Here is a 25626-nt window from a genome sequence, read left to right as displayed (position 1 = left end):
ACTAATTTTGATTCCCAGGTGAGTGGGCCTATGCCTTCCCTGCCCAGTCATTAAGTCTATAGATTAGGGCCCATTTAATTTTTTTCAAATTACTGATTGCCTTACATGTACAGTAAATCAGTAAAATCACTGATATTGTTGCATGTTGCTTTTTTGTTCAGTATACATATAGTATTGTACCATATGTATAGGTTGTGGTTTTGCTTATATTATGCGAATTAACATAGAAAACATATGATTTTCTATGTAGGCAAACAAACAGAAAGTAGAATATATGAATTTATTGAAATAAATGACCCTAAATCAGTCTGACTTTTCCATTAAATGTTTTATACTTGGAACACAACCCGAGAAAAAGATTTATAGCCAAGCTATGACCTAATAACAAACAGTGAAAAGTGAAGCAATATTAGCATATTTGAATAACTTAATATTTTTCCTTTATTTTTCCTGGAACACATTCATAGCATTTGAGTGTTTTGTACTTTACCTTCTCGCTGAGTTAAAGAGTAGTGTAGTCTACAAACATATTACAAATCCTTGTGGTGGTAACAGTGTAAGTCCGGCCGGAAGTACAATATCTGTTTTTTAATCTCAATTGTAATTGAGTTGTAGAAATCAGTAAAATCCCATGATAATAATATTGTCAGTATGAGTAATATATATATATATATATATAGGTTGATTGCATCTGAGAGCAATTTGATTAAGGCTGGTTGGAAAATAAGACTTTGCACCCCTACTCCCTACCCCAACAGTTACTACATAGACTCTTCTCTATGTATGTTTTAGCCCACAGTGTAGGTTCCCTGGCCCAGCTGTCCTGTCCGTGCCACTGAGTCTGAGAAGTGTGCATTGAAGGCCTTCTTTCTAGCATATGGATCCCGGAATGTGTCCAGAGCTGGGCCAACCTGCAGGTAAGAGATGAACAGTGATGTTGAGTTTGGCTTGTAAATATATATGACATGGTTAGTTTGACCAGGTTTATATAGAGATATGTTATGGTGAGTTTGACTTGGCCCAGTCTTATATGGCAATGTTTTTTAAAGAGATATGTAGGAAAGTCTTGTGTATATACAGATATGACTCCAATGTGTGAGTACCACTGAAAGATGTGATGGAGAGTTTGAGGAGCACATCTAATGCATCTCCACTGGCTCATCTCACCCTTTCCTCCAGGCATTTAGATTTCTGTGTATGGATTGTGGAAGAGTACTGTATAAAATACATTTAGAATTTGGAATAAAAGTTGTTCTCAGATATGAACTGCCAGTTAATCCTGCAAGTACACACTTTTTTCTTACATTTGACATGTTGCAAATCGCTTGTAAGATGCTTCAAATACAGAGAAAACAGCTCATATCAGTTCCCTTATCAAATCTACAAGCAAGAAAAAAGTACAGTAACTTTTTGCCTGTGTGTCATTTGTTTATTTAAATATTTACTTATTTATTATGTTGTCTTTGTTTGGTAAGAAATCATGTATCCTGTGGAACCATAGTATCTTATTGAAACGGGGAAGAAAAAAACAAGCGATTCAACAAAGATAGAATTGAGAGAAGCAAAATGAAAAAAAAATGACAACACAAACAAACAAATGATGAGCAGATGAAACGCGGAGCACGCCGGAAAAGTCAGGGATGCAAATGTCGAACTCAGAGCAATCAGAAATGCTACTTGACAGAAAATACTGAGGATTGTTAAGTATTTTATAAGGTTAACATTCGCCTTTCACCGTCAGCTGTCAGACAAGAAAGACTTTAGTGGTACGCCTGCCGCCAAAATAAACCTTAAATCGCCTCATCAAAGCTGACAGGCATAGAAAGCAGACCTCGCCACCAGGTAGCACGCCACCCCATTTTATGTGTGTAATTTGCACCAAAAACATATATGCAGGAATGGGAAAAGATTGGGAAAGTAAAGTTAGGTGGGGAAGACTGTGTGTGTGTGCGCGTGGATCGTTAGCGTGGCAGGAGGCTGATTCCCCCATAATTGGAAGCAGTGGCCATTGTCAATGGAGTATTTTTATTGCCTCACTGACGGGTAGAGCCGTCACAATGATAGCCCACTTGTCAGTGTAAAACACCACTAAAAACACATCACTTTTGAATTAATTTGAGGCCTCTGCTAGCCATGAAGTAGGTGAGTGAGGGGGATCACTGAGGGTGTGTGGGTCTACGTGTGCCTGTATGTTGTAAATGAAGGCGAGGAAATCTTAAATTTGACTATAAACATCCCCTAAGGCAGTCTATTCTTTATTCTGCTCCCCTTCCCTATTTTGCCTTCCATTCCTCACTGATTCCCTATGGACTGTGTGTAGAAATGCCTTCAGGAGACCAGGATACACCTCTCTCACTCACTCACACAGGCACGCACGGTAATAGAACAACTACAATAATACTGGTTAGGTTGTCTAGGCTGGAGTGTTGGTGACCCTGTAGCTGTGCTGTGGTGTTACTGTACTGGGCTTTTACCTGCTGGAAGCGGGGAAGCTTCCACAGCGGGGTGGACTCAGGCATCGGCCGACTCTTCCTCAACAGAGTTGTCCGTGTCTCCTGGATGCGGCCCAGCTTAGGCTGCAAGGATAGCCATGGCAGAAGAGAAATGGACATACATAGAACATATAAATACTTATTCTACCACCACTACAAGTACGACTTACTACTATCGCTGGTAATACCTTCTCCAAAACAGGTTGTAAAAAAATATAAAAATATAACCCCTTCCTTGCGTGCCAGTCTTCAGAATTCAGAGTGCATATGAGTTGGGCTCAATTCAGTTTTCAATAAAGTAAATGAAGGAAGTAAATAGTCATTCAATTCATGAATGGAAAAATGCTCATAAGGAAGCAATATGCAATTTCAGAATCCACCCCATGAATTGAAAACGGAATTGACCCAAACCCTGGAGAACACTGCTCCTGGCTACCTTTAAACCAGCCTCCTCTCCTTTCCTCTCCACTCATCCCCAAATCTCACCAAGTTGAGCTGCCTCTCCTCCAGGGCTCTCTCCTTGGCCTGCTGCTCCTCTAACCAGCGCTGAGCGTACTTGTGCTCCAGCAGCTCACAGATGGGAGTGGATGGCCTGAGACGACAAAACACAGGATTGACATTGACCTGACTGACTGTCCTAGGGGACCACTAGAAGAGGGACCTCTTTCTCTGAGGCAGCTGAAAAATGTGAATGTGGCTGCATCTGAAATTGCTTCCTACCAACTTGGCACAAACTGGTTGAATCAACATTGTTTCAACGTCATTTGTCAGCGTATTGTGACATGGAATTTACATGGAAAACACGTTGGCTTTCAAAAAAGTAATCAGTGAAAACTGTTGTTTTGAGGGTAACATTTCAACCACAGTATTAAGGCGATCTTTTTTGGAATATATGTACATAAATATATATATTGTTTACCCCCTTTTTGATCTTGTCTCATCGCTGCAACTCCCCAAAGGGCTCGGGAGGCAAAGGTCGATTCATGCGTCCTCCGAAATATTACTCGCCAAACTGCGCTTCTTAATAACACCCGCCTGCTTAAACCGGAAGCCAGCCGCTCCAATGTGCCGGAGGAAACACTGTTCACCTGACTACCGAGGTCAGCCTACAAGCGCCCGGCCCACCACAAGGAGTCGCTAGAGCACAATGAGTCAAGTAAAGCCCCCCTGGCCAAACCCTCCCCTAACCCAGACGACGCTGGGCCAATTGTGCATCACCCTATGGGACTTCCGATCACGGCCGGTAGTGATACCTTCTGGGATCGAACCCGGGTCATAAGTGACGCCTCTGGTACTGCGATGTAGTGACTGACGCCTCTAGCACTGCGATAGGTGGCCGCGCCACTTGGGAGGCCCAAGTTAAGGCTATCTTACAAACTAATGTAATATTCAACCTTAAAATGAGTTACACATCCACAGCCACATTTTGAGGCTACTGTAACTATACACAGATGCATCTTGCCCATAGGGGGCACAAGAGCACGTGCCCCCTCTGATTTTTCCTGTACATTTTTTTTTTTACTAAACTTAATTTTAAATCCCAGGTTTTTCATAACTATTTATAAAAACATCTGTCAGCTGTATTTTGTGGAAGGGGCACACTGATTGGACAAGGCAGAGAGTACTCCTCCCCCCCCTAGTCTCCCTAGTAAGTTTTTCCTTCTAAGGTGCACCACAGAACAAAAGAGTGTGTAGAGTGACACACAGCATTTAAATTGATTTTAGCTGCTGGTGATGGGCAGAACTCACAGGAGGTATTTTTGCTAAATTAATTTGATCTAGCTTTGTATTCTATTGATTCCTTCTCGATTAATAAATTAAATGGAAATGTAATGCCCAAAATCATGGGCATTAATGTGGTCCCCCCTTTGCTGCTATAACAGCCTCTTCTGGGAAGGCTTTCTACTAGATGTTGGAACATTTCTGCGGAGACTTGTTTCCATTCAGCCACAAGAGCATTAGTGAGGTTGGACACTGATGTTAGGCGATTAGGTCTGGCTCGCAGTCTGCATTCCAATTCATCCCAAAGGTGTTTGAAGGGGTTGAGGTCAGTGCTTTGTGAAGGCCAGTCAAGTTCTTCCACACAGATCTCGACGAACCATTTCTGTATGGACCCAACTTTGTGCAGGGGACATTGTCATGCTGAACAGGAAAGCACCTTCCCCAAACTGTTGACACAAAGTTGGAAACAGACTGTTTTTACGTGCTACGTGCTTCAGCACTCGGTGGTCCCGTTCTGTAAGCTTGTGTGGCCTACCACTACGCAGATGTGCCATTGTTGCTCCTAGACGTTTCCACATCACAATAACAGCACTTACAGTTGACCCGGGCAGCTCTAGCAGGGCAGAAATTTGACCAACTGACTTGTTGGAAAGGTGGCATCCTATGACGGTGGCACATTGAAAGTAGCTGAGCTCTTCAGTAAGGCCATTCTACTGCCAATCTACTGATTTTTATACACCTGTCAGCAACGGGTGTGCCTGAAATAGCCAAATTCACTAATTTGAAGGGGTGTCTACACACTATATAACCTCAGCAAAAAAAACGTCCCTTTTTCAGGATCCTGTCTTTCAAAGATAATTCTTAAAAGTCCAAATAACTTCACAGATCTTCATTGTAAAAGGTTTAAACACTGTTTCCCATAAACAATTAATGAACATGCACCTGTGGAACTGTCTTTAAGACACCAACAGCTAAAAGACGGTAGGCAATTAAGGTCACAGTTATGAAAACTTAGGCCATTAAAGAGGCCTTTCTACTGACTCTGAAAAACACAAACATTAAGATGCCCATGGTCCCTGCTCATCTGCGTGAACGTGCCTTAGGCATGCTGCAAGGAGGCATGAGGACTGCAAATGTGGCCAGGGCAATAAATTGCAATGTCCGTACTGTGAGACGCCTAAAACAGCGCTACAGGGAGACAGGACTGACAGCTGATCGTCCTCGCAGTGGCAGACCACGTGTAACAACACCTGCACAGGAACGGTACATCCGAACATCACACCTGCGGGACAGGTACAGGATAGCAACAACAACTGCCCGAGTTACACCAGGAATGCACAACCCCCCCATCAGTGCTCAGACTGTCCGCAATAGGCTTAGAGAGGCTGGACTGAGGGCTTGTAGGCCTGTTGTAAGGCAGGTCCTCACCAGACATCACCGGCAACAATGTCGCCTATGGGCACAAACCCACCGTTGCTGGACCAGACAGGACTGGCAAAAGTGCTCTTCCCTGACGAGTCGCGGTTTTGTCTCACCAGGGGTGATGGTCGGATTCACGTTTATCGTCGAAGGAATGAGCGTTACAAAGGTCTGTACTCGAGCGGGATCGATTTGGAGTTGGAGGGTTCGTCATGGTCTGGGGCAGTGTGTCACAGCGTCATCGGACTGAGCTTGTTGTCATTCCAGGCAATCTCATAGCTGTTTGTTACAGGGAAAACATCCTCCTTCCTCATGTGGTACCCTTCCTGCAGGCTCATCCTAACATGACCCTCCAGCATGACAATTCCACCAGCCATACTGCTCGTTTTGTGTGTGATTTCCTGCAAGACAGGAATGTCAGTGTTCTGCCATGGCCAGCAGAAAGCCTGGATCTCAATCCCATTGAGCACGTCTGAAACCTGTTGGATCGGAGGGTAAGGGCTAGGGCCATTCCCCCCAGAAATGTCCGGGAACTTGCAGGTGCCTTGGTGGAAGAGTGGGGTAACATCTCACAGCAAGAACTGGCAACTATGGTGCAGTCCATGAGGAGGAGATGCACTGCAGTACTTAATGCAGCTGGTGGCCACACCAGATACTGACTGTTACGTTTGATTGTTGACCCCCCATTTGTTCAGGGACACATTATTCTATTTCTGTTAGTCACATGTCTGTGGAACTTGTTCAGTTTATGCCTCAGTTGTTGAATCTCGTTATGTTCATACAAATATTTACAGCTGTTAAGTTTGCTGAAAATAAACGCATTTGACAGTGATAGGACCTTTCTTTTTTTGTTGAGTTTATACAAAAGTATCTCCCAACCACAATTAGCTACCAAGCCATTTCAAGCTATCAAAGTTAGAGTAGCTTGTCTAACAATCTTTGCTGGCATACCTGCTGGCAAGGTTGCTAGATTTTAGAAAAGCAAGAAATTATTAAATGTACTGAACAAGACTCTCATTCCTTTCAAATAATTTACCCAGATTTTAGCAGAGAAGCATATTTAGTTTCTTTAAAAAAATATCCACCAGTCAGGAGGATACAGACAGCTCAAGAGGTATGCTTGGATAGGCAGACAAATACTTGGTTTAAATGTAATCTGGCACCTTATGATAATGATATTTGTGTATTGCACTGAGCAAACATATAAACGCAACACATTCAAATATTTTATTGAGTTACAGTTCCTATAAGGAAATCAGTCAATTTAAATAAATTCATTAGGGCCTGATCTATGGATTTCACAGGACTGGGAATACAGATATGCATCTGTTGGTCACAGATATCTTTTTTTTTTAAGGTAGGGGCGTGGATCAGAAAACCAGTCAGTAGTGTCACATATCCATGCAGCGCGACACATCTCCATTGCATGTTGATTGTTGCCTGTAGAATGTTGTCCTACTCCTCTTCAATGGCTGTGCGAAGTTGCTGGATATTGTCTGGAACTGGAACAAGCTGTCGTACGCGTCAATCCAGAGCATCCCAAACATGCTCAATGTGTGACATGTCTGGTGAGTATGCAGGCCATGAAACTGGGACATTTTAAGCTTCCAGGAATTGTGTACAGAACCTTGTAACATTGGGCCGTGTATTATCATGCTGAAACACGAGGTGATGGCATGACAATGGACCTCAGGATCTTGTGAAGGTATCTCTGTGCATTCAAATTGCCATTGATAAAATGCAATTGTGTTCATTCTTCGTAGCTTATGCCTGCCCATACATAACCCCACCGCCACCATGGGGCACTCTGTGTACAACGTTGACATCAGCAAACCACTCGCCCACCCTACGCCATGCATGTGGTCTGCAGTTGTGAGGCCGGTTGCACATACAGCCAAATTCTCTAAAACAACATTGGAGGCGGCTTATGGTAGAGAAATGAACATTCAATTATCTGGCAACAGCTCTGGTGAGCATTCCTGCAGTCAGCATTCCAACTGCGCGCTCCCTTAAAATTTAAGACATCTGTGGCATTGTGTTGTGTGACAAAACTGCACATTTTAGAGTGGCCTTTTATTGTTCCAAACACAAAGTGCACCTGTGTAATGATCATGCTGTTTAATCAGCTTCTTGATATGCCACACCTGTCAGGTGGATGGTTTATCTTGGCAAGGAGACATGCTCTCTAACAGGGATGTAAACTAATTTGTGCACAAAACTTTTTGGGTATATGGAACATTTCTGGGATCTTGTATTTCAGCTCATGAAACATGGGACCAACACTTTACATGTTAAATTTTTATTTTTGTTCAGTATAGTTAATATACAGAGTTGGGGATTAACAGATTACAAAAAAATGCAACTGTAATCCGTTACTTTATCAGCAAAATATTGTAATCAGATTACAGATTCTTTAAAAAAAACTTGATTACTTATAGGATTACTTTTAAAGCGGTAATCTGCAGTCGAAAAAATAACAAAGTGGCTTTTCCATCTGTGGTTCGGTAAACATCTGAGGGATGGGGCTGGTGAATTTGAGATAAATAAGCTTTTTGTGCTTATGGAACATTTCTGGGATCTTTTATTTCAGCTCATGAAACGTGACTAAACACTTTACAAGTTGCCTTTATATATTTGTTTCAGTGTAAATATAATGCCATAATATGCACCTGCATTGACGTGTTATGATTCCATGTACTGTGTTGTAATTTGGATGTAATATCCTAGGCATGTTAGTGCAGTATATTGAGTTGTGTGATTTATAACAGTCAAAATGACACCCTCATTAAAATGACAATTGAACAGGTAAATAAGTATGCTTAGATAACCTATGCAGAAAATAAACAATTAGACATAATGATTATGGTTCTAGATTGTTTGAAGAATTCCCTCCACTCTCACGTACATCATGCCCCCCTCTAAGACCATACATTTATTCTGATGTAATAATATAAAGCATGCATGTTCAAGACACAGCAGCATTCATAGGTTGTCGCAGGCATAGCTGCAGGAAGTAGGGGTGCTGAGGGTGCTGCAGCATTCCCCCCCCCCCCCCCCCCCCCCCCCATAAAATGTGTAAACTTGCCCATTATTACTCCTATATTTGCGGAGAAAACTCAGCAAAAACTCTTCAGCAAGCCCCCCCCACATTTGTTTTTCCATTGGAATTGTGTTGTGCTTTTAGATGGTTGAATGCATACTGGTAACAGATTGGAAATTCAACTTTTGGCTCAACCAAATATTATCCAATAATTGATGTTGAAATAATCTGATGTGCACAGTGGGTATTCTCTAAATAGTGCACTACTTTTGACCAAGGCCCAAATGGGTGCCATATGGGACGCAGAACCTGTTAACATGGAGGAGGATCCGAGGAACTCTCCCACCATTATCTCGCTCTCGTTCTGTGATGTGTGCAATACGGAGGTAATATGAGTGATTGGGACGTCTCAATTAACGCCTGCCTTGGCACTGGTAACCTGCAGGCCCCTCCCCTCCAGCTCCATCCCCCGTGGGGACTTTTATTGCTTCATTAGTGTGCGCCACATGCCCCTGCACTCATCCCCTCTCCACGAGCCCTAATAAAGTTGGACACGGGTGCTACAGGATTCCCGCAACAAGCAGCCTGGTCTGGGGAAGAGGAGAGAGTATTGGTCCCTGCCCGTCCTGTCTGCCTGGATCTGAGCATTCCTCTTTTCTATCATGGCGGAAATAAGACCACCTAGAACGGAGTGTAAGCATTCCTTCTCCAATGTCATAAGTGTGAGTAAAGAGTCATTCACAAGTGTAGAGAGTGACTGTTATAGGATGTTATGTCCTCCTTCAGAATACGTAGCTCTAGGACTGTGTGTGTTATCATCAGCATCAGTGTGTTGTCATATGCATGGGGGAAGGGGGGCTTCAGTAGTAGGATCCTAACTCATGCACACTAGAGTTCACCTTGGCATTTGGTGGATAGGGTGTGGGGCCAAACAAGTCCCCAGGGAACCATGATTTTATCTGTCATGGTTCCCCCCTCCCTCCCCATGACCCTGCCTCAGCCCCCTCACACAGGCCCAAGCATCAAGATAGAAGAAGATAAACCTTCCCCTGACACCAAGAGGGGAAAAAGAGATAGGGATGGGGAAATACCCGGAGAAGGAGAGAAACTGCACACAAGGGCGTTAGCCAAATAATCCTGCTCCATTTTACGGATCCAGTGCCCCCACAAGGAGGGAGAAGATAAAGACAGCATTCATGGAACCTATGCCCATTTGCCTCATCGTAACAATCCCTGCATTGGAGGGTTTTCACGATACCAGTATTGCAACACTCAAGTATTATGGCTAGGAAACAAAACATGAAGCTGACATCGGCCAGGATTCATTCAAAGGCCCGTTGCAGCGCTGCGCACTGCACTATCAGCGATGTACCTATTAAAGATAATTTCCCTGACATTCGCAGAGATCACATTCATGGTAAATGCTTGATGTCAGCCAATCGTAAATTACCTTTAAAAGTGAAGGGCAATGCACTTGAACTGAATGCCAGCCTTATTTGTTGAGCAAAAGACTGCTAATGTTCCAAACACACAGCCTTCTGTTGTCATCCAGAGTCACATTTGTTTATTTCCGGAGGACCATAGAGTTTAGTCTGCTTCGAGTTTTCTTTTTTGCCATGGAAAATTGAGTTTTGTGGTATCAACGTATACTGGTATTGTGACAATCCTACTACAATTAGGATGTGATGTGAGATCCCCTGTCAGATGATGGTGGAGGCAAATGAATAGATTTTCTTTCTCACATAGTCCCTCTACCACTCCATGCCCTCCCAATCCTTTCCATTCCCAGCCTCCGCTCTCAGCCAGTAGCTATGTCTTGTGAGAGCCAGCAGGATCAGACAATAGGAATTAACACGTCCACTTCCATAATGTCTTTCTTAAACCAATTCCAAATATCAAAATGTACAGTGAAAGAATGTGTGTGGATGATGGGCTTTATATTTCTACAATTTGTCTCCAGACCCATGTCAGCATTGAGTGTGAGTTTATTTTTACAGGGACAGTGCACATTAATCAACGCTTCAGTAAAAGTGCCGGTTTTAGCCAGCCGGCTAATTTTCATCTGCAGTCCCTGGGCAGGTTATTTAAAAACAATTACAATATAGACAATCACTGAGCAGTGAGCACACACAGAGCAACATAGGACAAGCAAGACGTAGCAACATAGAACAAAAAGCAACATTGCAATGCTTTTTAAATACTGACTGAATGCTTCATTGTACTGACTGTGAATGCTTCATAGCAGGAATGTAGTGCTGCTGAAGTGTGGAGGAGCGGCGCTCCCTCATTTTTTCAATTTGAGAATACATGGACCTGGTAAAAATATTTCTGAAATTAATTCTGATAGATTCTCAAATTATATTTAATTACCACTAAAATTCCATGAAAATTATAGAATGACCAACTAAATAAATATGTAGGCTACAGCAGCCTATAGGAAGGTAAATGGTGGTTTCTTCCCTGTCTTTCTGGCGGATAAATAATCGTAACAAAGACTAATAGAAACAAATGTGTTGATTTGGCACACGAGCATCAATACATTACCCATCCCCCAACACTGTCAACCAAGAGTCAAGACTAAACCGATTCACCTTGGTGGTGTGCAGACTGGTTTTATATTATTCTTAACGATTTCGCACAAACCAGAAAAAAATGTTACAATATGTCTGTGAAACTATTTTGTAGCAGGCTCAAGGGTGTGGGGTTTCCACGTCACCAAGTTCAATAACCAAACACGCACAGGGACCACAACTAGAATGAAAATGGGGGAATTTATTAGGGATATTTGCACACGAGGGGATCCAGCAACCAGTTCACAACTGGCAATCGTGCAGATAATTCTCCCGCTTCTCACACTCTCCATAACCTGGTTTCCCTCTGTCCAGCCCGCTTCCTCTTTTATCCCTGAGCGCTTAAAGATCCACCGGCTTGCCTCGTAGGGGCAGGAAGACCATATAAGGCTCGGGAGTGGAGCCAGCGGGCTGCACCCCCGAGCATTTTATCCCCCCCAGCTCCCTAGAGCATCCCTCCTGGAGAGGGTATTAGCATTTCCATGGGCTGCACCTGATCTGTGGACGACAGAGAAAGCAAAGGGCTGTAAGGATAGGAACCAGCGAGTGATCCGAGCGTTACTGTCCTTATTCCGTGACATCCAAACCAGTGGTGCATGGTCTGTCACGAGGGTGAAGTGCCGTCCCAATAAGTAATATTTTAGAGTCTCCAGCACCCACTTGATCACAAGACATTATTTCTCAATAGTGGAATATCTTTGTTCCTCGGCAACAGCTTCCGACTAATGTATACAACTGGGTGTTCCTCACCTTCTTGTAGCTGTTATAGGATGGGCACCCACCCCTGTTTTGGACGCATCGGTCTGTACCACCAGTGGTTTGGAGTAGTCCGGCGTCACCAGCACGGGTCCAGAACACGTCCAGAACACAGGGCTCCCGTTAGGCCCTGGAAGGCTTTCCCAGTCTCCTCTGTCCACGTCACCTGGGCGGGCAGACAGCTCCTGGTCAGATCTGTCAGGGGGCTGGCTAGGGAGGGGGATAAATCTCTGGTAGTAACTAGTCAACCCCATAAACGTGCGTACCTGCTTCTTGGTGAGGGTGCGTGGCCAGTCCCGAATCGCCTCCACTTTCTTCACCTGGGTTTTTACACATCCCCTCCCGAGTAACCCAGGTACTCAGCCTCCCGCCCCCTGTAAGGCCTGCAATACCACGCTCACCTGGTTTAGATGGGTCTCCCACTCACTCCCATGGATTACAATATCGAGGTAGGCCGCCGCTTACTCGCGATGGGGATGGAGAACCCAGTCCATCAACCTCTGGAAAGTGGGCGGGGCCCATGCAACCCAAAGGGCAGCTTCCTGTTGTGGGACAGCCCATCAGGGGTGGCAAAAGCAGTTTTCTCCCTAACCTCGGGAGCTAAGGGCGCCTGCCAATAACTCTTCGCCGGGTCGAGCGTGCTGATAAATCAGGCGGTCCCTAGCCGTTCTATTAGTTAATTAAGTTGGGGCATGGTGTAGGCGAACTTTGAGAGTTCATTTTAACTTTCTAAAATCATTACAAAAGTGAATGGTGCCATCTGGTTTCGGCACCATCACTATGGGGCTGCACCACTCACTCTTCAATGATTCCAGCTTACAACATCGTTGGAGAAAGCTGAGGGTTCAGCCTTCCGTGGTTGTCCTCTGTGCAGGACCTCCAAAGCTACCTGTTGACCTTCCACCAGTTCCACTAGCTGATCCTCTTTCTGCTGGTTAGCTTGGCTTGCATCCTCTTTAGTTTAGAACGGGAGAGAGTGTAGAAATTGATCTATGACCACTTTCTCGATGGCCGTGATCGTCAGTGGTTCAGCAGTTAGCCAGCTCTTGGCCAGCCTAATCACATCATGCATTTGCGGTCAGAGGGGGGGGGGGGCGCTGTGACATCATACACCCAATCATGAAATCTTTGCGCCCTGCTAATCAGGGTGAACCATACCGGCGCAGGATTTACTTTTCCAGCCCCTCGTAATGAGTCGCCTGGTCAGCAGTCAGATCCTGATAGATCTTTTGTGCCGTGCTTGACAGGAAGGGTGATAGCAGGCTGGCCCATTGCTCATGGGGCCATTTCTCCCTAGCCTCCGTCCTCTCAAAGGCTTGGAGCTAAGCCTCGATGTTGTCAGCCCCTGTCAGTTTCAGTATAAACATACTGGGTTTTGGGACGAGGCGTTGCTTTACCTGCATGGGCAGCTGTCAGCTGGCTGAGTTCAGCCAAGAGCGGTCTGCTGACGCTGTTCCTCCAGAAGCACCCAATGCATAGCTTGTTGCGTTATGTTCGCCTCCACCAGATGTTTCACCAATGCTTCCATTATGCTCCGTGTCTGTTTAGTTATTGAGCTTGGTTTGCTATGCCCGTATTCTCCACCACATGTAGTAGGGTCAAGGGTGTGGAGTTTCCACAAGTTCAATAACCAAACACGGGTAATAGTACAGATAATTCACACGCTCCATAACACGCATTTCCCTCTCGGTCCTCTCCCTCTTTGTGCAGTCCGCTTCCTCTTTTATCCCAAAGCACTCAATGGCTTAATTATCCACCAGCTTGCCTCGTTGGGGCAGGAAATCCATATAAGACTTGGGGGTGGAGCCAGCAGGCTGCAAGATATCTTCCTTCAATCACCACTCCCCTCACCTCTCCTTGCTATCTGCAAAAATATATTCACAGTATTATGAATGAATTGTGGTTTATTTAGTAGCATTTCGTAGTGTGACTGATTTTACTAATTGCATTAGTACTGTACAAAGTTAGAGGTGCGCTATTTGATAGATTCTCCCGCTCCCCGTACCTCAGGCTTCCAGTGGGGGGACCTGAGGTCAACCTATCTCCGCCCCCCTCATCTCATACTTCTGAGTGGGAGACGTTCCCAGGCAGTAGCCTGCCTAGCTCACAAACTAGAATCAGGGCGCCCACTCCGACAAGGTTAATTGACCCACAGTCCCACACGGTGACATGATATCATCGACGTGACGTGCAAATGAGCGATAGAAAACCGATCATGCAGATGTCAGCATTCAGACTTTTTTTTGTGCGGGCGCCCTTGGCAGATTCCCATGTCGTCTATACCTAAATCCGCCACTGCATCGGAGGCTTGACCACTTTGAGTGGGCCAAATCAGTAGAACTCCCCCTCTTGTGTATCAGAACATCAACCCACATCAACCCAGAATGATGTGATCACATGGTGAAGGGCGCTCAAATTGCTTAAAATAGCTCTCATCATCAAGATCTGTTGCCTACGCCTAATAGTCCTACTCATCACTTATTATTATTATTATTATTATTATTACAAATAGAAGATTCTCTCTTCTCAAATATGGTGCCGTTTAGCAAACTTAGATAAAAGCTGAATCGATCTCTCGCAAGGTCATATAATTGTTCATTTGTATTTTACATAACAGAACCGAAAATAATAGCATATACTGTCAATGTAACACCAAAAACACCACATTTCTTATCTGAAGAGTACAATTTTTTTTCTCAAACTCAACAACGTGCGCACCAGGAGGCAGGAAAGGCTTATAGTTTGTTAACACCATCTGCTTTAATTCTCTCACGAAACAGTAATTCAAGAAGATCTAAATGCATATTCCCATGTAACTGATTGAGATTAAATGACTGGCATTCAGTTTGGACATTTGACCGGTAAAACATGAAGTATCATTTACTATTTTGAAATTAGGTAGGCCTATGCCTAACTTGGTGTTTCAGTGTATTAATATTTTATTTTTTTCTTGAGACAATACGTGTGAGCATAAGCAGACGTTGCAATTGGAGGATGGATGTTATGCATAGCCCTATTCTACATCTGTCGGTACAAAACTTTGAATTAGAAATTATGACGTCCTAAAAAATAAATTGCGCTACACCACTGCTTCATAGTACTGACTGTGAATTCTTCATAGTACTGACTGTGAATGCTTCATAGTACTGACTGTGAATGCTTCATAGTACTGACTGTGAATTCTTCATAGGTCTGACTGAGTTTCGTAGTAGTGTGAATCCTTCATATTGACTGAATGCTTCATAGTACTGACTGTGAATGCTTCATAGTACTTATTGTGAATGCTTTATAGGTCTGATTGAGTGTTTTGTAGTACTGACTGAATGCTTCATAGTACTGACTGTGAATCCTTCATATTGACTGAATGCTTCATAGTACTGACTGAATGCTTCATAGTACTTATTGTGAATGTAAGATGTGGAAACATATGTTTTTGTGAGAATTAAGCCATACGTTTCTAGACTGGTAAAACTGAAAGTTTTTTTTACATTCTGAAAACAGAAATGACAAGTTTGCCTGTTCTGGGAGGGTTTATTTTTAGGTTGCTGGGAGGTTCTGAGAATTTTTACTCTGGTCGCTTAATTTTTTTTAATGCTCCGCAGAATGTCAATTATAGGTTATTTGCAGTGGTGGACAAAGGACTAAATTCTCAAACTTGAGTAAAAGTAAAGACACCTTAATAGAAAATTACTTACAGTTGAAATTGGAAGTTTACAAACACTTAGGTTGGAGTCATTAAAACTTGTTTTTCAACCACTCCACAAATTTCTTATTAACAAACTAAAGTTTTGGCAAGTCGGTTAGGACATCTACATAGTGCATGGCACAAGTAATTTATCCAACAATTGTTTAGACAGATTATTTCACTTATAATTCACTGTATCACAATTCCAGAGGTTCAGAAGTTTACATACACTAAGTTGAATGTACCTTTACAGCTTGGAAAATTGCAGAAAATTATGTCATGGCTTTAGAAGCTTTGATAGGCTAATTGACATAATTTAAGTCAATTGGAGGTGTACCTGTGGATGTATTTCAAGGCCTACCTTCAAACTCAGTGCCTCTTTGCTTGACATCATGGGAAAATCAAAAGATATCGGCCAAGACCTCCGATAAAAATGGTGGACCTCCACAAATCTGGTTCATCCTTGGGAGCAATTTCCAAAGGCCTGAAGGTACCACGTTCATCTGTATAAACAATAGTACGCACGTATAAACATCATGGGACCACGCAGCCATCATACCCCTCAGGAAAGAGACGCATTCTGCCACTGCTCCAAAACCGCCATAAAAAAAGCCAGACTGCACATGGGGACGAAGATTGTACTTTTTGGAGAAATGTCCTCTAGAAACAAAAGTAGAACTGTTTGGCCATAATGACAATTGTTATGTTTGAAGGAAAAAGGGGGAGGCTTGCAAGCCGAAGAACACCATCCCAACCGTGAAGCACGGGGGTGGCAGCATCATGTTGTGGTGCACTTCAAAAAATAGATGGCATCATGAGGCAGGGAAATGATAAGCATATATTGAAGCAACATCAAGACATCAGTCAGGAAGTTAAAGCTTGGTCGCAAATGGGTCTTCCAAATGGACAATGACCCCAAGCATACTTCCAAGGTTGTGGCAAAATGGCATAAGGACAACAAAGTCAAGGTATTGGAGTGGCCATCACAAAACCCTGACCTCAATCCTATAGAAAATGTGTGGGCAGAACTGAAAACCATGTGCGATAAGGAGGCCTACAAACCTGACTCAGTTACACCAGCTCTGTCAGGAGGAATGGGCCACAATTCACCCAACTTATTGTGGGAAGCTTGTGGAAGGCTACCCGAAATGTTTGACCCAAGTTAAACAATATAAAGGCAATGCTACCAAGTACTAATTGAGTGTATGTAAACTTCTAACCCACTGGGAATGTGATGAAAGAAATACAAGCTGAGATAAATCATTCTCTCTACTATTATTCTGACATTTCACATTCTTAAAATAAAGTGGTGATCCTAACTGACCTAAGACAGGGAATTTCTGCTCTGATTAAATGTCAGGAATTGTGAAAAACTGAGTTTAAATGGTTTTGGCCAAGGTGTATGTAAACCTCCGACTTCAACTGTATGTAGGACTTGCATCCTTGGCACAATACAGTTATTATATTCTACTCTATCCATAGGCTTCATTAATACCATTCAGACTTGAAGTTGATACAACAACTATGAGGTTGAGGTTCATAGATTGATATGAATATTAGTTTCAGAATCTAGTGTTTTAAGGTCCATACACAGATCGGCTACATACTGTAGCTAGCTACACATCCATAGGCATACAGTTATTTTTATCCTCCACTACACAATAAGCAAGTAAATAGTTAGCTAGCTATGTTACTTCAGCTGCATTGCACGGCAAGGCAAGCTTACATAATTGTACATTCAATTTGCAGTAAATGCTTTAGCTAGCTTGTACATTTTTTGCTTGACTCGTTATGACGTTATAAGACTTACATTTGCTTCCGCCGTCCTGTTTTGTCAGCCATCTTTGCTGAAGGAAGTCACCAAGGACGGGTGGCTCGCATCAAATTTGTCAATGGAACCACTCAATATGATTGGTCATATAAAAACCTTGGGTCCCAAATGCATAATGAGTGCTCTAATTCCCCCTTGTGGTGGTCTGAAGCAATGAAGCTGTAAGCTCGCAACTTTTAAAGGTGGACCCACTGCATGTATTCACCCCCTTTGCTATGAAGCCCCTAAATAAGATCTGGTTTAACCAATCACCTTCAGAAGTCACATAATTAGTTAAATAAAGTCCACCTGTGTGCAATCTAAGTGTCACATGATCTGTCACATGATCTGGGGGGGGGGGGGGGGTATAGATCATGGCTTCTCACTCTCTCCTACACCCAGGTTCTGTTATCTCAGGTCATAAATTCCTGGCAGAGACTCTCTCACCCTTTTCATGCAGTATGGAGAGAGTTTCACAGTAGAACAAAGGAACTCCTGCCAAATTCTACTACATTCCAGAATTTGAGAATGGAACAATATCCATATTTTGGAGAATGTGTAAACAGTCGGTGGAGAAGCCAGCTACGACCCGGTCCGTTTTGTTTCATGTTTGTGACCTCATGAAATACAATACAGCCACATTACCCTAACTCTGTTTATACAGGTGCCTCCGTTGTATAAAATGAATGAGTAAAAATGAAACTATTTGTGAAATTATGTAATCATTTAAAAGTTTAACTAAGTCATTGGCCCGCCCCCGTGAGCACAGACATGATCAGGCATCATAGAACTGCCTTTTCAACTGTTACGAATAAAATCCCCTCCTGAGGAAATCCTCTTTAGACCAAGCATACCTCGGTGTCAGCTGAGGTGGCACAGGTTTGAGTACCAAGACTGATTTGTGACCATTGTGCTGTTGTTAGAAATACTAAGGTTCGTAAGACAAACCCATGTTTTATTTGTAAGAGAAATTTGAAGTGTTTTAATGAGCAGGCTTTCTTTCATGATTTGTTTTTATGATGGTTTTGTCCAAATAGTAAACAAACATGCCCCATTCTGCAGGTTCAGGGTTAAAGGGCGGGATAATCCATGGTTTTCTTCTGAGCTGTTTTGTATTATTCACAACCATAATCTAGCCTGGGCTAAAGTAAGGAAATCATGATCTGATGCTGATTGGCTTATTTTTAGGCAGTTACGAAACAAGTGTTATTTTCTTCTCAGGAAGGCCAAGTCTGAATATTTTATGTCTGTTACCACTGATGACCTGAATGACCCTAGAAAGTTTTGGAAGGCTATTAAGTCTATGTCTGGTAACAGTAATGTTAATGAATTACCGTCATGTGTTTTGAAGGACTCTGCTGCTGTATATGACAAAACTGAAATGCTGAATTGTTTCAATGAGCACTTTGTATCATCTGGTAGGCTGTTTGATTCAGTGTTCTCTGTCTCTGTACAACCCTGTGTGGATGAACCAGTGAGAGCTGGTCAAACGTTTAGCTTTTTGCCATTCTCAGTGCAGGTGGTACATAAAGCCCTGAAATCTTTAGATCAGAGAAATCCTGCAGGTCCTGATCTTTTGGATCCCTGCTTTTTAAATCTGGCAGCTGATTTCATAGCTGAACCACTTACATATCTGTTCAATCTAACCCTGGAATGTAATGAAATACCAAAGATCTGGAAATCAGCATCTGTCCTACCACTTTTAAAAGGGGGAGATCCAACTCTTTTAAATAATTATAGGCAATCTCAAAGCTGTCACCCCTGGTGAAAATACTTGAAACCCTTGTGAGTGAACAGCTAAAAGAGTTTATTTACTAACTCTATTTTATCAATGTACCAATCAGGCTTCAGGAAGAAGCATAGCACAATTACAGCAGCCATGAATGTTTTAAATGATATCATTGAAGCCCTTGACAAAAAACAGCAGTGTGTCTCACTTTTTATTGATCTCGCTAAGGCTTTTGATACAGTTGATCATGCTATACTAAGGCAGAGATTGTCGAGTGTAGGTCTTTCAGAGCATGCAGTTGCATGGTTTGCTAACTATCTGCCTGATAGAACTCAGTGCACTCAATTTGATGGGCTTATGTCTGTTAAATTGTCAGTCTTTAATGGTGTGACCCTCTGTACTTGGTCCTCTCTTATTCACTATTTAAATAAATTATTTAGACAGAAAATGTGCAACTTCATTTTTATGCTGATGATAGTTATTTACTGTTGTGCCTTGTCTCTTACAAAAGCTTTCCAGAACTTGCAAACTGCTTTTTATACTGTTCAACATACCTTGTGTCAATTGAAGCTTATCCTCAATACTGACAAAACTAAACTAATGGTGTTTTCTAATGCAAGAAATAGACCTCTGAACCTTTCACCTATTACTACCTGTCAGGGCAAGGAGATTGAAGTTGTAACCTCATATAAATATCTTGGAATTTTAATTGATGATGGCCTCTTTTAAATTGCATATTCAACAACTTACAAAAAAATTGAAGCTGAAATTGGGATTTTATTTTAGGAATAAGGCCTGTTTTTCTTTTGAAGCCAGAAGGAGGCTAGTATCAGCTACATTTATGCCTTTATTAGACTATGGGGATATTTTATATATGAATGCTTCCGCTCCGTGTTTGAGATCAATTGACACCCTTTACTATGGCACTTTGAGATTTATTTAAAACTGCAAAACCCTTACTCACCTCTGCACTTTGTATACCAGGGTTGGCTGGCCTTCTCTAGTCACTCGTAGGCTCAGTCACGGGTATACTTTTATTTACAAAGCCATTTTGGGTTTACTACCTTTTTATTTGGGCATTTTTATTTTTCAGAAATGTGGTGGGTACTCTCTTCGTTTGCTGGACCTTTTCCTGCTAACTGTTCCAAATGTCCAAACTGGATTTGGTAAAAGGGCTTTTATGTACTCTGCGCCATCGTCTTGGAACGCCTTACAAAATACTTTCAAAATGGAAGAACTTGTCCCGATTGGTATTTTTAAATAACTGATGAATGATCTTGAGACTGATTCCCTGACCTGTCAATGTTTTTAATTTGCTGTTTTTGATTTTGCTATGGTTTTTACTAGATTACTTGTAGTTTTTCATGTTGTTTGTCTGTAATTTTTGTAATGACTTGGTGCTGCCTATCTTGGCCAGGATGCTCTTGAAAAATAGATTTTAAATCTCAATGAGCCTTTCCTGGTTAAATAAAGGTTAAATAAATAAAATGGAGCATTGGCTACATGGCTGGAAATGGTTCAACTCTGAGACTATCGATCCCTACAGGATAAGAGCAAATCTTAGATACTAACTAGTCTGCAGCTAGAAATTATGTAAACCTGGGATGCGGATACCAACAACCGCCGAAACACCTATTCTATGAGAACATTTCTGAATGGAACTCTGAAGTAGATATTCCAACCACAAAAGACTTTGATCTTCAGAGAAATAGAGAGAGCGAAAGAGATGCGGATGAACTGACTCTCCAGCAGACAGACTGACGAATCCAACAGAGATCATGACGACTCCTGGGCGTAAATATACACTGCTCAAAAAAAAAAAAGGGAACACTTAAACAACACAATGTAACTCCAAGTCAATCACACTTCTGTGAAATCAAACTGTCCACTTAGGAAGAAACACTGATTGACAATACATTTCACATGCTGTTGTGCAAATGGAATAGACAACAGGTGGAAATTATAGGCAATTCGCAAGACACCCCCAATAAAGGAGTGGTTCATATGCTGGTGCGTTTGGCCCTGGGTTCCACCTAATGCAAGACAATGCTAGACCTCATGTGGCTGGAGTGTGCCAGCAGTTCCTGCAAGAGGAAGGCATTGATGCTATGGACTGGCCCGCCCGTTCCCCAGACCTGAATCCAATTGAGCACATCTGGGACATCATGTCTCGCTCCATCCACCAACGCCACGTTGCACCACAGACTGTCCAGGAGTTGGCGGATGCTTTAGTCCAGGTCTGGGAGGAGATCCCTCAGGAGACCATCCGCCACCTCATCAGGAGCATGCCCAGGCCTTTTAGGGAGGTCATACAGGCACGTGGAGGCCACACACACTACTGAGCCTCATTTTGACTTGTTTTAAGGACATTACATCAAAGTTGGATCAGCCTGTAGTGTGGTTTTCCACTTTAATTTTGAGTGTGACTCCAAATCCAGACCTCCATGGGTTGATAAATTTGATTTCCATTGATCATTTTTGTGTGATTTTGTTGTCAGCACATTCAACTATGTAAAGAAAAAAGTATTTAATAAGAATATTTCATTCATTCAGATCTAGGATGTGTTATTTTAGTGTTCCCGTTATTTTTTTGAGCAGTGTATATTGATTGCAATTATTCCAGAATGAGTGAGCGTTCATGTGCAAAGGATTAGCATTTCACTTAATATAGTTGTCAACTGTGTGTAGTGATCCCTTTTGTCCTTCCCGCTCTCGCTCAGTCCACACCCACTTCCCTTTGTCCACCAAGCCGTCATATGGGCTTAGCCCACTAGGGAATCTTCCATATCGTTTGTTTGTAACAGATCTGCTGTTTGTTTGTTTGTGTATTTCTGTGATTATTTAGTTAGTTAGTAAATAAATTATTCAGACAATTGGTGTATGGATGATTCATAGCAAAGGCTGGGTTCGTGCAGATAACCAACAATTTACTAACGTTTGGAATGAGACTGACGTGAGGTAAAGGATAATTCATTAATAAGAAGACAAATTGACCAGATATTAAAATATCTGAAGAGTTATATTAAGAAAATTATAACTTTGTAATCTGAAGATTTTCCTTGGTGCCCCGACTTCCTAGTTAATTACAGTTACATGATTAGTTTAATCACGTAATAATAATTACAGAGAATTGATTTGATAAAATAACAGTCTTCACTTTTAATGATGCCAAAGACGCAACATTGCAGCTGAAAACAACTGGATTAGCCATTTACCAATTACTCGTATCTATGTGTGTTCGGATTTTTCCTTATGAACACACAGAGCAGATCCTCATCTAGGGAATTAAGCTAAATAAATGCTGGCACCTATTCATGTTGCTCTGGTTGTGATTTCATTATTTCAATGGGATCTCTTGCTTGAGATCTATTAATAACATATCCACTGCTGCTGTGAATTCAAACATTTGTTCCCTTGAGAGGAGACAGACACGTATAAAGCTTTGGTGGAGAGATATCTGTACGCTACAGAGCACAGCGTGCACATTCTATACAAGTTGTGCCGTTGTGCATAATAGCTACAAATTGATTTGTTAGCTAAGTGGTGGCGTCGGCTGGCTATCCAGCTCACGTTAAGAAGTGCAATGGCAAATTCACCTTTTGTCAAAATGAAAACAGTGTAGAGAAGATTTACTGCTATATCTTAATGAAAATGGATAGAACATGTTAGCAAATTGGCCATCCACAGTATTGTAGCCCTAGTTTCCTTCCATTCATGTTGTGATGCCCTGTTCCAGTATGAGAGAAGTTGAGTCTGAAATTACATTATTGCTATTACCTATCTAGTGCACTGGTGTCATTTTTAACACAACCCCACATCAGATCAACTAAAGTGGGACACTCACTGTGTCGAGATGCCAAAGGTAGTGTCAGGGGGGATGCGAGGGGGCACAGGGACACGGGAGCCCCTTCTGGCAAGGGAGGCTTGTCTCCTGTCGTGGGTGGCGCGGTACTGATAATGCTCCTTGGCAGTCACCAGGCCAGACTTCACCCCCTCGCGGTTCAGAGCCACAAAGTCCTTCCCAGGCCTCCTGGAGTGGCCTCTACTGCCACTGGTGGGTAGGCAGTGTGTGTGCCAGTTGGACAAGGCTGGGAGAGTAGGGCACAACACAACGGCAGAGAGTGAGTTCAGGGCCTGTATTCACAGTGTCTCCTCTTACACGCAATTACTATTTATTTTTTATCTAATATATTGTTATTATTTGTATTTATTTATTTACTTCTGTTTTTCTTTCTGTATATAATCAAGTAGACAAAACCAAATTAGAAAGATTCACCCCCAATATTTTCCCCATATATACTTCAACAGTTACTTCCCCCCCAAAGACAAATGTCAAATTTGTTATTAAAAGGTCTAATGAAGCCATTTTTTTATCTCAATATCAAATAGTTTCTGGGTAACAATTAAGTATCTTACGGTGATTCTTAATTAAAATGGTAGAAAATACACAAAAATTGATTTCTCAAGCAAGAATTTTGCTAGGACTGTCTGGGAGTGGTCTGAGTAGTGAGGGTAAAAAGGAAAATTATTGGCAGAGACGTTTAGAGTTCTGGTCTATTAACCAATTTTTACCACAAAGTCCATCCCACCAAAACAGGCTGAAATGTCAGGCAGGCTTTTCGAACAGCACTTACACTAAAAGAGCATTATGATAATACCTCATAGTTTGGAAATACACAGTACAGTGCATTCACAAAGTATTCAGACCCCTTGACCTTTTCCACATTTTGTTACGTTTGCCATATTCTAAAAAATATATATAATCATTTCATCTCATTAATCTACACATAATACCCCATAATGACAAAGCAAAAACAGGTTTTTAGAAATGTTAGCAAATGTATTAAAAATAAAAAACTGATATGACATTTAGAATACGGCCGTAACGTAACACACACACCCTTATCAACTCATCCAAGACAAATTCCCTACAGATGTCTTTGAAATGGAAATCAAATTGAACTATTTTACAGGTACAAAGCTGGCACATAACATTCTGAGAACCATATATTTCTCAGCGCTTGGTGAGAGTGTAGTTGTCCTATGGTTATTTTGCATAAAACCTTCCCACAACTTTCTGGGAATAGTGCAGGATAGTTGCTCGGCTTTGGAACATTCTCAGCACATTCAAGGAACATCACAACAACAACAACAAAAAATGTTCTTCTTATTCCATAACTTTAACAAAGTTTCCTAAAAGTTCAAACATGGTTACATTTACATTTTGGTAATGTTATCCAACTGTTTTGACATTGGGAATGTTCTCAAAAAGTTTAGAGAGCATTGAGAAACAACATTCTTCTTTGGGAATTTCAGTACTTCAGCATAACGTTTCTTACAGGTTTCGTCATGGTTATATTTAAAGTCATGTTCTCAAATTGTTTTGCGAACGTTAAGACAAAACTCTCTATCCTCTATCTTGTTAAGTGTGTACAGGGATGTTGGCCATACATACAATTGGCCACACCTGATCTTAATGAGTGCTTGTTTCTTTTGAAATGGGCTGTTTGAATATACTAAAATGAACAGCTTTGTGTGCGTAAATAAACATGACATGCTAGCTGGAGCTGGTATGTATGGATACTGGTGTCACAGGGGACTAATTCCATGGATAGGGAACAGATCATCATAGGTTTGTATCTCACTGATGCTGTGTCACAAAAAATAAATGTGTTTGCATGATTAATGCCTAAGGAAATACATTTTTATGTGTCCTATCTGTGCATGGAGTTCCAAAAAGTTGACCCAAAATAAGCAAGCCGTGAAATTAAAATACTTATTTAAAACCTCACGGGAAACTTTAAAGGAATCAGAGTAAAACTTTCTCAGAACCTCCCTGCAACTTAAAAATAAACGCTACCAGAACAGGCGATATTTTCACTTCTTTTCTCAGAACGTTGGCTTCGATCCCACAACCAATGGAAATCCAAAAACACATGTTCACACAACTTTAAAGGAACCAAATGTGCCAGCTGGGCGGCGTCTACACGGCTACAACTATGCAAAGATAGATCAATCGCTCACGTACAGTAGATAATGTCTTTCCTGAAATATTTATAGCTGTGTAAAGAGTTGGAACAAGACTGTTCTTTGTGAAGCAGCTCATTGCAACACCAATTTCCATCAGAGGGGTTTTGATTAGTTGCGAGACGGTGACATCTCCATATGGCGCTTGACTCCCTCTCTCAGTCATCTCTGTCTCGGTGACAATATGGAGGTGTGTTCCCCAGGTGTCGTTACCACCGTTGCTGACAGTGAGCCTTTGTTATCCTTGTCACAATTATTGAAATTCACACTTTTTTTACGTCATTTTTAAAAGAGCGCTCTCTGTCTAGTGGGTAGTGACAGATCTAAGGGGGGGGGGTTATTTGAGAGAGTTGAGTGTTTAAACACTTAGAGCGGC

General features: G+C 42.1%; 1 protein-coding gene across 1 annotated transcript in view; it reads right to left on the bottom strand.

Moving 5' to 3' along the window:
* Positions 1 to 471: 471 nt before the first annotated feature.
* Positions 472 to 25626, bottom strand: part of LOC139412112 (cilia and flagella associated protein 77) — a 44162-nt gene continuing 19007 nt past the window's right edge. The window contains exons 3-6 of the mRNA XM_071158916.1: positions 23068 to 23311; positions 2979 to 3084; positions 2475 to 2576; positions 472 to 911 (exon numbers count right to left, since the gene is read on the bottom strand). Of these exons, the coding sequence (XP_071015017.1) occupies positions 789 to 911; positions 2475 to 2576; positions 2979 to 3084; positions 23068 to 23311 (575 nt within the window). The 3' untranslated portion in view covers positions 472 to 788. The remainder of the gene's footprint in view (positions 912 to 2474; positions 2577 to 2978; positions 3085 to 23067; positions 23312 to 25626) is intronic.

This window comes from Oncorhynchus clarkii, chromosome 6 (genome assembly GCF_045791955.1).
Source record: "Oncorhynchus clarkii lewisi isolate Uvic-CL-2024 chromosome 6, UVic_Ocla_1.0, whole genome shotgun sequence".
Classification (NCBI taxonomy): Eukaryota; Metazoa; Chordata; class Actinopteri; order Salmoniformes; family Salmonidae; genus Oncorhynchus; species Oncorhynchus clarkii.
This window is presented reverse-complemented; position numbering and strand designations above follow the sequence as displayed.